This window comes from Rhipicephalus microplus, chromosome 4 (assembly GCF_043290135.1).
Source record: "Rhipicephalus microplus isolate Deutch F79 chromosome 4, USDA_Rmic, whole genome shotgun sequence".
In the NCBI taxonomy this organism is placed as follows: Eukaryota; Metazoa; Arthropoda; class Arachnida; order Ixodida; family Ixodidae; genus Rhipicephalus; species Rhipicephalus microplus.
The window spans coordinates 19,263,269-19,276,391 of NC_134703.1; the positions used below are offsets into that span (position 1 = coordinate 19,263,269).

The window sequence follows — 13,123 nt, forward strand, 5'->3', positions numbered from 1 at the left end:
GGTGCTGGCATTGCACGCTGCCGATACCTCTGCTTGCCGCCGCTAGGGTGGCTACTTCAAACACCTCGAACTGCTGGATCAAGGCTATTTCCGTACCAGTGTCGCTGCCGAACAATTCTTTTTTGCTGTGGCTGTTGAAGGGATCACACTGTTGGACTGCCTTAACTGACTGTTCGCCTGTGCGCGTGCCATATGTTCCAGGTGTGTCGCCTGGCTAAGTGCACTAATTTGAAATGGGTTAAGGAATTGTGAGTGCTATTGTCGGCCACGAGAGCTCGACATACTTTCCAAGCAGGGAAAGTATGTCACCATGTCGATGGCGAAGAAAGCTGTCATAGTCAAGCACGTTGAAAGTGGCCAATCGTGGGCAGACATTGCGAGTTTCAGATTTCCAGACTCAGACTAAATGAAAGACAAGCAGGAGATTTTGGAGACAGCGGAAAAGTCTACTGGATGTCACTCGAAAAATGCAAGCCAAGGCACCTACCCAAAGCTCGAGGAGGCCCTTGTCACATGGCTGAAGTCAACAGTGGCCATCAATCTCGGTAGGAAGCGCAGCCATTATTACACAGAACACAACACAAGCGCTGTGTTCTGTGAAATACAGTCGAAACCCACAATAACGAAACCCCGCGAGTACGAAATCCCCGCGGCAATATTTCCGGATCCCCGGCGAACGTTGATAGAAGACCATGTGTTACGTATCTCGCGGCAACGTAATGTTTTTGGACAGCGATCCCGCATTAACAAATTTTCTACTACGGTGCGGGCCTTATTTTACCTTCCCGCCAAAGGTTAACTGTCGAAAATATGCTCGTATGCGAGTTATGCGAACTCAAAATTTGTAAACGTCTGCTTTTGCCGCACTAGTGTGGGTACCGCCATTTTTGTTTACTTAAGGGAGGACGCGGCTTTAGGATCGCGAAAAATGGCAAAAAAAAACGATTTTTTGAAAATCAAGTTTTCAGTTTCTGGAACCTTTTTTCTATCCGATTCCAAAATATCTACACTGAAAACCGTGCAGAAGTGCTTCGGAAAATTCATTACACCCACCTAGGTAGCGAAACTTCTTCTGGAAATCGCGAGAAAACAGCGATTTTCAAAAAATTCATCATCATCATCATCATCAGCCTGTCTACGTCCACTGCAGGACAAAGGCCTCTCCCATGTTCCGCCAGTTAACCCGGTCCTGTGCTTGCTGTTGCCAATTTATACCCGCAAACTTCTTAATCTCATCTGCCCACCTAACCTTCTGTCTCCCCCTACCCCGCTTCCCTTCTCTGGGAATCCAGTTGGTGACCCTTAATGACCAGCGGTTATACTGTCGACGTGCTACATGCCCGGCCCATGTCCATTTCCTCTTCTTTATTGCATCTATGATATCCTTAACTCCCGTTTGTCCCCTAATCCACTCTGCTCTCTTCTTGTCTCTTAAGGTTACACCTACCATTTTTCTTTCCATTGCTCGCTGCGTCGTCCTCAATTTAAGTTGAACCCTCTTTATGAGTCTCCAGGTTTCTGCTCCGTAGCTAAGTACCGGCAAGATACAGCTGCTATATACCTTCCTCTTGAGGGACAGTGGCAATCTACTTGTCATAATTTGAGAGTGCCTGCCGAATGTGCTCCACCCCATTCTTATTCTTCTAGTTACTTCAATCTCGTGGTTAGGCTCTGCGGTTATTACCTGCCCTAAGTAGACATAGTCTTTTACAACTTCAAGTGCACTATTACCTATCGCAAAGCGCTGCTCCTTTCCGAGGTTGTTGTACATTACTTTCGTTTTCTGCAGATTAATTTTAAGACCCACCTTTCTGCTCTCCTTGTCTAACTCCGTGATCATGAGTTGCAATTCGTCCCCTGAGTTACTCAGCAATGCAATGTCATCGGCGAAGCGCAGGTTACTGAGGTACTCTCCATTAACTCTTATCCCTAACTGTTCCCATTCTAAGCTTCTGAAAACGTCCTGTAAGCACGCAGTGAATAGCATTGGGGAGATTGTGTCCCCCTGCCTTACACCCTTCTTTATTGGTATTCTGTTGCTTTTTTTTATGAAGCACTATGGTAGCAGTTGATCCCCTGTAGATTTCTTCCAGAATGTTTATATATATTTCATCTACGCCCTGATTCCGCAGTGTCTGCATGACGGCTGATATTTCTACTGAATCAAACGCCTTCTCGTAATCTATGAAGGCTATGTATAGTGGTTGGTTATACTCTGAGCATTTCTCTATTACCTGATTGATAGTATGAATGTGGTCAATTGTTGAGTAGCCTGTTCTAAATCCTGCTTGTTCCTTTGGTTGATTGAATTCTAATGTTTTCTTTACTCTGCTAGCAATTACCTTTGTAAATAGCTTGTATACTACAGAGAGCAAGCTGATTGGTCTGTAATTCTTCAAGTCCTTGTCATCTCCTTTCTTATGTATTAAGATGATGTTAGCGTTCTTCCAAGACTCTGGTACTTTTCCCGTCAGGAGACACCTCGTAAATAGAGTGGCTAGTTTTTCTAACACAATCTGTCCTCCATCTTTCAGCAGATCTGATGTTACTTGATCCTCACCAGCAGCTTTGCCTCTGTGCATGCTCTCCAAAGCTTTTCTGACTTCTTCTATCATTACCGGTGGGGTGTCGTCTGGGTTACTGCTAGTTCCTATAGTATTAAGGTCGTGGTTGTCTCGGCTACTGTACAGATCTCTGTAAAACTCCTCCGCTATTTTAACTATCCTATCCATATTGGTAGTTAATTTGCCTTCTTTGTCCCTTAGTGCATACATCCGCCTTTTGCCTATCCCAAGTTTCCTCTTCACTGCTTTGACGCTTCCTCCGTTTTTCAGAGCGTGCTCAATTCTCTCCATGTTATACCTTCTTACATCGCATACTTTACGTCTATTAATCAGCTTCGAAAGCTCTGCCAGTTCTATTTTGTCTGTTGTACTTGACACTTTCATGATTTGACGCTTCTTAATTAGGTTCTTCGTTTCCTGGGAAAGCTTGCCGGTGTCCTGTCTAGCTACCCTGCCTCCAACTTCCACTGCACACTCCGTGATGATACTCGTCAGATTATCGTTCATTGTATCTACGCTAAGGTTGGTTTCCTCGCTAAGAGCAGAGTACCTGTTCTGCAGTGACACTCTGAATTCCTGTACTTTCCCTCTCAGTGCTAGCTCATTGATTTGCTTCTTGCGTATCAGTCTCTGTCGTTCCTTCTTCCAAGTCTAGGCGGATTCGAGCCCGTACCATTCTATGGTCACTGCATCTTACCTTGCCAACCACTTCCACATCCTGCACGACTCCTGGGTGTGCAGTCATTATAAAGTCTATTTCGTTCTTATTTACGCCATTAGGGCTCCTCCATGTCCACTTGCGGTTTTCTCGTTTTCGGTAGAAGGTATTCAAAATACGCAGATTATTGCGTTCTGCGAATTCTACTAGTAGCTCTCCTCTGGCGTTTCTAGTGCCGATGCCATAATCTCCTACTGCCTGGTCTCCAGCCTGCTTCTTCCCTACCTTTGCATTAAAGTCGCCCATTACTATAGTATACTGTGTTTTCACCTTACTCATTGCCGATTCCACGTCTTCATAGAAGCTTTCAACTGAAGCGTCATCATGGCTAGATGTAGGCGCGTAAGCCTGTACTACCTTCATTTTGTATCTTTTATTCAGTTTAATTACAATGCCTACCACCCTTTCATTAATGCTATAGTAATCCTCTATGTTGCCAGCTATGTTTCTGTGAATTAGGAACCCTACTCCCAGTTCTCTTCTGTCTGCCAAGCCCCGATAGCAAATGACGTGCCCATTCTGTAGCACAGTATAGGCCTCATCTGTCCTCCTAACCTCACTCAGCCCTATTATATCCCATTTAATGCCTTCTAGCTCCTCGAATAATACAGCTAGACTTCCCTCACTAGATAACATTCTAACGTTAAACGTTGCTAAGTTCAAGTTCCAATGGTGGCCTGTCCGTATCCAGAGATTCCTAGCACCCTCTGCTGCTTTGCAGATCTGACCGCCGCCGTGGTCAGTTGCTCCGCAGCTGGTGGGGACTGAGGGCCGTGAGTTAATTGACGAATGCCTACGGGAGGGGGTGGCCAGATACTGCACCAGGGTGGCCAATCCTTCTCTGGTGAGATCATCGGTGAGCCGGTACGATCAGACAGTAGTGTCTTTTTCAAAAAATTATGGCTTCGCGATCACGGGGCCGGGAGCCGGCTTCTTGGGCTCATCGGAAAGAGCACTTCTCCGTGTTTAACTTTCCCGCCTCAGCTGCCTCCTCCCTTTAAATATAAGCGCACAAAAAGCAAATGTTTGAAGGTCGTTTCAAGGCCCTTGATTGGCTGTGGCCGCCATGTTGCCGCAGCTCGTCTCGCCATTGGCACGGTGCTCGCTCCGGGAGATCGTCGTCTGCTGCTTGTGCGTCGCGAGGACATGGCTCTCGAAAATTGCTACTTCGTGACGTGTTCACGGCTCGATGATCACTTAAGATATAATTACGCTTTAGTTAGGAGCAATAGGTGGATGCACGATCAGGTTACTACGAGCGCGGCGCGTCATGGGAGTCGTCTTTAGCCCTCACTCTGCCGATAGCGAGACTGCGGCCAGGAACGACGCGCTAGCTCACTCGTAGCGACGTGCTTCGTCGCAAGCAACGATGCTGTAAGCGGCAGCACGGTCAGATTACTACGAGTGGCCGCACAAGATGCACGATCAGATTACTACGAGCGGGGGCGCAGTCTACAAGTGCGGTGCATCATCGGAGTCGGCCTTAGCCCTAACTTCGCTGATAACAAAACTGCGGGCAGGAACGACGTGCTAGCGCATCCGAAACAACCCACGGGTTATTTTGTATGCGCAGGACACCCTTCGCTCCTTCGGCGCACATGACGACGATGTAGCAATGGACCACTTTTTCCAGTGCGAAGGCAGAGCTTTGAAGTTGTTGCATGGCAAGGGTCGGCAAAGTAAGTTGACCGACTTCTGGCAATAAATTTTTGTTCTGCTGGCCGTATCACTATTTTTATGTCTCATACTCGCGGCAACAAAATTCTCGCGAAAACGAAAATGTTTCGGTTTCCCCGGCGATTTCGTTATTGCGGGTTTCGACTGTAGTGGCTGCGCTTCCTACCAAGATAGATTCATACCAACTGGCCCGATACAATTGTTTATTGAGCGGCCATCAAGGTTGCAGTCTAGAGGAGCCTTCTCAAACAAAAAGCCGAGACGATGGCTAAGAAAGTTCAAGAAGCGCTCTGATCTCAGTTATAAAAACTGTGTGGTCAAAGTGCAGCTGTCGACCTTAGCGCCGTTGCGAACTATGGCTCTGAAAAGCTGCAGTCTTTTTTACAGGAGTACTAGCCCGACGATACTTTCAACTGTGACGAGACCGGACTTTTTTCAAGCTGATGCCAGAAAAAAAGACTTTTGCCTTTGCTGGCGAGCCTTGCAATTGTGGCAAAAACAGTAAGGAGCGAGTTACTGTACTAATCGGTAGCAATATGTCGGGCACAGGAAAACTGCCGATGCTCGTCATCGGCAAGTCGAGAGCTCCAACGTGCTTCAATGGTGTAAAGTCTCTGCCTGATTTGTACGAGGCAAAACGGCCTGGGTAACTCAGCAGATTTTTTTAAAGTTATGTGAGAAGGCTAGATCGCAAATTTAATCGAGAGCCGCAAAATTTTGCTCTTTATGGACAACTGCGCTGCACACAGGCACATTAACAACTTGAAAGCTGCGCGCGTCGAGTGCTTGCCACCAAACACTACAAGTGTCCTACAATCGATAGACCAGGGTGTCATACGCACTCTGAGAGTGAACTATCGGTTATGCTTGCTTTCGCGTACGTGGTGTGCCTCGACAGTGGAAACGTTTACTCTGTCAATTTGCTTGGAGCACTTAGCATGCTCATTGATGTGTGGAAGTCGATGGCATCGACAACACTGCACAACTATTTCCGCCACATGAGATTTGTATTGAATGGCGAGCCGGCCGAATTGGATGAGGACAGCGTCATCGACAATGTGTCCGGAAGCGAGGTGCTCATCGACTACCTTTGCACTGCGGGCGCAGAGATTCCCCCAAATGTCCCATTTTCTGAGTTTGCGTGTGTGGACAGCGAGTTAGAACCGTGCGCTGGCAAAGAGTCCGAGAGCGACAATGACTAACCAGGAACCGCTCAGCCAACGCGAGCTGAGCTGATGCAAGCGATCGCAACCCCTCGCAGCGACACGGCAACTCCAACCTAAATGCGGGCGGACAGGCTTGCAAATATGCGAAATATGGTCCAGAAGACGATCAATCACTTTTTCTGCCCCCTATCTCAATAGTAAGCAATAAATTGAGCATTTTGGGGGCACATTTGCTTTTTCCGACAGCCTGATTTTTCGGACATTTTCGCGGTTCCTTGCGGGTCCGAAAAATCGGTCATCAACTATAATGTGCCCTCATTGAAACAAACTCGTTGAAACCAAGGCACACATGGTAATAAATACTGTCCCACAAGAAAGAAGAGGAACAAATGGCCAGCAAAACTTTCATTTTGGCTTACCTGAAAATGATGGAGTCCAAGTCAAATGGGTACTCGATAATGCCCGTTGTGGGCACTCGTACCCGAAGGATGTCTTGTTGCGTAGGAAGGTAGTTTGGGGCAGCTATTCTGTCCACATCTGTAAGGTAGCTGCACGGCAAAAGCAAATGCTTCATCAGTGCACTCTCAGAGTATGGAAGATTCGGCTGTGACAGGCGCATAAAATTAAACCATCAGGAGCATACTGCACCATATCCCGTCTTACAACAGCCTTTATCTAGTTATCAATACGAAAAGATCAGTTTTAGCTAAAAATTACAAGCAACAATCGATCATTTGGGCTCGGTAAGGCCACGTAGAAGTTGGGACAACTGGCACGAAGAAATAATGCATTCATTAAATAATGGGAGACATTACTGGCCAAATAAGAACACATATGGCTAACTTGTATGCACACATGCTTCTTTCAATTTCTCAGCTAATTTTACATTTTCATGTTGTTCCGGTTTCCATTTCCAGTTTGCTGAGTTTTCTACACATTCATTCAGCTCATAGAAAGCTGACAGAAGTGCAGGTCCATTGCTTTGTAATCCAAGTAAGCAAAGCTGCTGCACGCATTCCGCAATTGCGGTTTTCCATGACACCCTCAGGTAATGCACTGAGTGGCACAGCACACATGGAAGCGGCAATGGATCACCAAGCCAACTTTGCTTGCTTCTTTTGGATTGAGTTTTCAGCTGTCACCGACTTACCTGCAACTATCCAAGCTTCAAACTTTTGGGGGCGACCCAAAGAAGCCAATGACAATGGTGTTGCGAATATACAACCTTTCGATTAATAGAAAATGGCATAACCCCAATGCCCCAGAGGACCTCCCACAATTAGATCATCTATTCACTTTTTTTTTCACAGCACTTTTTTGCAGCACTGCTAAATTGATTTTGAATGCACAATAACCCGTTTCGATGCCATAGTTGTACGATGCCACCAGCATCCGTCATGGAATAAGGAAACCTCTAGAGAGGCCTTATCATATCCCAACGCATTGCGAAAAATGTAGCGGAAATGTCAAATATACAGGGCAAACCAACCGGTATGGGGGCAAACAAAACAGCTGACGCTCCGTGGCATGCTCTCCCCGCTGGCTTGCTGCTGAGCAGACAAGCCCCAGCATAAACTTAGTGCACATTGTGCAGTTTGCATGCAGTGAAATGTTGCAACTACACATTTACCAGGCTATTCGTGCGTGGCAGGCCCGAGTGTTTCGTGCTGAAATTCTCCGCGGGGCGTTTTTGTCCAGCAGTACAGAAGGTACCAATATGCACTGCGATCCATAAAATTCAGCCCCTGTATCACCGTATTTTAACTCGCATGGCAGTGGCTTACGCACTCTGCTGGGTATTAGGCCTTTCTTTTCCTTTGTTATAGCCCGATTAGACTAGTAGCCGATTAGCGGTTCTTCACTGGTATAAACAGAACGAGCGTGGCATCGCACAATTTTGAAGACTTACCTAGTAGCTATCATATTTATTCGTGTAATCCTTGATCTATTTCGTGTAACGTATTTCGTGTATATTCGTGTAACGCTTGATCTATTTCAAGCCTATCAGCAACTTCCAGTCACTGAAGACACAGCAAATGTTTTGACCGTGAATACAATAAATGAACTGTATGCAGTCAAGAGACTTCCATTTGGAATCTCAGCAACGCCAGCAATATTCCAAAAAATCGTGGAGACAACTCTCGCCAAAATTCCTGGCCCCAGCGTGTATCTCGATGACATAATTGTCTGCGGAGAAACTCCAGATCAACACCACGAACGGCTAGACCAAGTGTTGTCAAGACTGGGTAATATGGGCCTGCGCCTACAGAAAGACAAATGTTTATTTGGGGACAAACATGTGGAGTTCTTAGGACATCGCATCAATGAACAAAGGGTACATACGACTGGAGAGAAGGTGAAAGCCATCATGGATGCACCAGCACCGAAAACTATGGTTGAGATCCAAGCATTTTTAGGCTTGCTTGCTTTCTACGACCGCTTCCTCAAGGACAGAGAAACATTAGCCTCACCATTGTACATGCTTTTACATAAAGAAACTGAGTGGATATGGGAGAAAGAGCACCAAAAGGCATTCGAAGATTTAAAAAAACTCGTTCACGACAGCCCAGTGCTCGCTCACTATGACGAGCGCAAACCCCTTCTCCTATCATGCGACGAGTCACCATATGGTGTCGGTGCTGTTTTATCGCAAGTGGAGCAGAAGCACCTATTGCTTTCGCGTCCCGAACGCTAGGAAGGCAGAACGGAGTCATGAACGGAGTCATGCACGATGAATATCGTGGCAGGAACTTGCCACGATATTCGGTGTTGATCATTTTCAGAAGTATATAATCAGAAGACATGTGACTATCACAACTGATCACCAGCCGCTACTCAGCATCCTCTGGCAGAAAAGGCCACTCCCGCAGCTCTCGTCACCACGTATGACCAGATAATGTCTGCTGAAACTGTCTGCTTACGACTACAACCTTGTTTACAGAAAAGACAGTCAAAACGAGAACGCAGATGCATTAAGCAGGCTGCCACTCCAAGGAGATGACGATGAGCCATCCCTTCCCAGTGATGTTCTAATGCTAGAATGTGCAATTGACCCCCAACTTTCGCCCAAGCACATTGCAGAGCTATCGCGCGAAGACAAAAGTCTAGCAGCAGTTATTCAGGCAGCCCAGCAATGAAAGGCGATGACTTTCGACCGTATGTCAAACTAGCGCCCGAGCTGTCGCTGCTCTAAGAATGCTTGCTCAGGAACTCTCGAGTGGCAATTCCGAGCACGGCTCGCACCGCAGCTTTAAAAATTATTCACTCAGGGCACAGGGCATCGTTGCTATGAAGGCCCACGCTAGAGGGTACCTTTGGCGGCCCAGCCTCAGCAAAGACATAGGAACGACTGTCCAAGAATGCGGGCCATGCCAGGAAAACCGAAGGGCACCTGTGAAGGCACCCCTTCCAGAATGGCCAAGAGCAGCACAACCATGAGAGACAATTCACATGAATTTTGCAGGACCCATTGAGGGCAGCATGTTCTTGCTTGCCGTTGACTCATTCAGTCAAAACACCTAATCATGCCCCGCCGCGGTGGTCTAGTGGCTAAGGTACTCGGCTGCTGACCCGCAGGGCGTGGGTTCAAATCCCGGCTGCGGCGGCTGCATTTCCGATGGAGGCGGAAATGTTGTAGGCCCGTGTACTCAGATTTGGGTGCACGTTAAAGAACCCCAGGTGGTCTAAATTTCCGGAGCCCTCCACTACGGCGTCTCTCATAATCATGTAGTGGTTTTGGGACGTTAAACCCCACATATCAATCATCAATCAAAACACCTAATCAAGGAATGCATAAATCTTTTCGTGACCTTTTTTCTAATGAAATGGAGTGAAACATGTCACGAGCGCTCCGTACCATCCTGCCACGAATGGTCAAGTTGAACGCATGGTCTTCGAACTTAAGCAAGCGTTTGTGAAAGAGAAGGACGCATCTGTTGCCCACGAACTTTTGCGTTTTCTTCTAAAGCAGCACACGACAACGCATGTGGGCACAAAGAAAACACCCGCCATGATGATGTTTGGTTGTGAACTTCCGATTGCATAGACATACCTGAAGCCCTCAGACTCACAGATCACAGAGGAAGAAGGAAAGGACGCAAAAAGCAAATCGTCTACGTGAAGAACTTTGTAGGCGACCCGGTATAGATGAAAGGAACCATCATCAAAGTAAGTCGTCGGTCTTGGTTGGTCAGTACGGACAGGTGTGTCATGCGACGTCACAAAAACCATATTCGGACTACGAATCAAGAAGCTACGGATGGCAACGCTTCTGCAACAGAGTCCCTGCCGGTCTTCACTGCTTCCGTTTTTCCCCCCAGACAGCCAGGCTGATAATCAACAAGACGCATTGACTGCAGGCGCTCCAGAGTGCTGTGCCACGCCAGCGCAACTCCCATCCGATGACGCTCTGCAAGAACCATGACAGCTGCCCCCGAGATGTTGCCATCCACCCAACCATTATCAAGATCAGTGGTTACTCGAACAGAGTGGGGAGAAATGTGTCGTGTTCGTGAGTTTCGGGTTCAATGTTGTGCTCGCGTTTCGGTTTGGACCCCACGAGATTTCACCGCCAGAGGGCCGAGCAGCAGCAGCACACACGCCGAGGGCACGCTGCCCTCTCCCCCAAAACAGAACCACTGTCTTCATCTATCAGCAGTGTGCTTCAAATAAATAAACCGAACAGACGTATGTAGCAATTGCATCGCTTGCACGGTGAAAAAAGAAGACTGCGAAAGTTTCGCGACTCGCTCGAAGTGCACATGCGCGTGATTACCACAAGACGAAAATAGCTAAATGTTTAGCTGCTGCTTCGATAAAAGGCGATAAGGGTGTTTGCGATGTGGAGGCTTCACGAATGTGATGTTACGGCTTCTCCTTACTATTTTCCTTCATCGTGTCCATAATCGCGACTGCATGAAATAAAAAATATCCCAATCAGATTGGATTTCAACCCAGGCTCCCTCTTGGGCAGTCAAGTATTCTACAGCACAGCCACTCCGATGTCTGAAACTCTTTTGCAAAAAAAAAAAAAAAAGCATCATGTCATGCAAGAAATCTCGTCAAATCGACTGTCAACCAACTTTTAAAGCACCCATTTATTTTAACCCAATGGAAAGCTTACTGGTGAGAGTGTCCAATTGTGAAACAGTAACGTGAAAAAAGCTGTGAAACATTTGAAATCAGAAACAAAACTGACAACCATGCTGCAAACAGCATGAGAGCAATTCATGTTCGAGCGCGTTGGCTGTTGCACGGCATTTTTCCTTGGCTACCATGAAGGCAGCACCCCTCCTCCCTGTGAAACTCCTTTTAACTTCTAAGCAGCACAAAATAGAGTGGGCATATATAATAATACAGTCGAACATGGACATATCGAACTCACATATATCGAATTTACGGGTATATCAAACGCGTAAGTTATCCTTTTAAAATTCCTTTGTAAAAATGTAGAAATTCGCACGTTTACGTCGAACAGTATTTTTACCAGCCTTCCATGATATAGAATCGCCACGTGAGCTGGCAGGTGCGCTTTGGCACACGCAGTGCCCGGCGACCTTCGCGCGGCACCATGCCTCCACCCCGCAACGCTAGAAAAAATGTAAGGGCGAGAGGGCTTTTCTTACTTGCAAGACGGCTTTTTTTTTTTCTTTCTTTTTTTCATTTCTTTTTCTTTCTCTCTCTCATGCTTTTTCCGTATACCCGTCGGCTCGGAGAGCAGAAACGAAAAAGTCGACGTCCTCCTCCTTTCGCCTTTTATTTTTTTCAATTTTTTTTGTTGCTGTTTTGTGAGTTTCGATCAGCTAACCACAGCTCACGCCTTTTGCGGTGAAACTCGCAGGTGGCCATCGCTTCGGGAGCGCTTTGTTGCTACTATTGTCGTGTCGCCTACGTACCTCCGCATTTCTTATTTGCGTGTGTGGTGTGCAAAGCCACTGCGGACTCGGCCAACGTCCAGAAGCATAAGACCCTTGACTTTGCGACGACGTTGAAGGCTATTCAGTGTGTTAAGGAGGGGAAGAAATGTTCGACCATCGCGGATGACTTCGGGATACCAGTGAGCACTCCGAGTACTTTGTCGAAGAACAAAGCAGATATCAAGGCAAAGGCGGGGAAGCAGCGAACGTCGGGAGCCTGCCATGTGCGCGCTTCCGCCTTCCAGAATGTAGAAAAGGCACTCTATGCCTGGTTTTTAGAAGTGTGCACGAAGAACATTCCGGTGGATGGCCCGATGCTGATCGCCAAGGCCAAATGGTTTGCCACTGCACTCTGTGAAACAACTTCACTGGCAACACCGGGTGGCTTCACCGATTTAAGCAGCGCCACAACACCGTTAGCAAAACTATTTCTGGTGAGAGCGAAGCTGTCAGCAGCCAGGACATCTAGCAGTGGGTGGCGAAGGAGTGGCCAGAAATCTCCGCGAAGTTTTCTCCCAGAGAGATCCTTAACGCCTGGCGAGACAAGAAGACGGATATAGTGGTCAACTGCTTCCGCAAGGCAGGCTTCAAGACAGCGGGACTTGCGGAAACCAGTGAAGACGATGAGCGCATAGACGACGCGTTTCGCGAGTTGTCTTGCTTTCCAGCAGCAGTTCTACACTAAGTGTCTGCGCACTATTTCGAGGAAGCGGACTGCAACGTCCGGGCTGTTGCGAGCCTCACCGACCAGGACATCGTAGCTGCGGTGACAGGGAACCAGAATGCCCGGAGCGGCAGCTCATGTGACGTAGAGGATCGTCCGGACGCGCGTACTCCGCCGCTGAAGTGGCGGCAGCGTTCGACGTCATTCGCCATTGTATCGGCCAAATGAAGGGAACCGGCCTGTCACACCTGGACAGCCTTGATAAGATCGAGACTAGCAACTTCAGCATTTCAAAAATGAAGAAGCAGGCCAAGATAAGCAATTTCTGCACACAAGTAAATCATGTTGCGGCGTGTGTGCAGAATTAGTTGTCATTCTTGAATGCACCTATTGTAGGTGGTGATCCGCTATAGCTAAGC

General features: G+C 47.4%; 1 protein-coding gene across 3 annotated transcripts in view; it reads right to left on the reverse strand.

Annotated features, from left to right (window-relative positions):
* The window catches only part of LOC119171652 (guanine nucleotide-binding protein G(q) subunit alpha), a 57,124-nt gene that overhangs the window by 23,789 nt on the left and 20,212 nt on the right, over positions 1 to 13,123 (reverse strand). For all 3 annotated transcript variants that reach the window (XM_037422442.2, XM_037422441.2, XM_037422440.2), the window contains one exon: positions 6,545 to 6,673. In XM_037422442.2, coding sequence (XP_037278339.1) covers positions 6,545 to 6,673 — 129 coding nt within the window. The remainder of the gene's footprint in view (positions 1 to 6,544; positions 6,674 to 13,123) is intronic.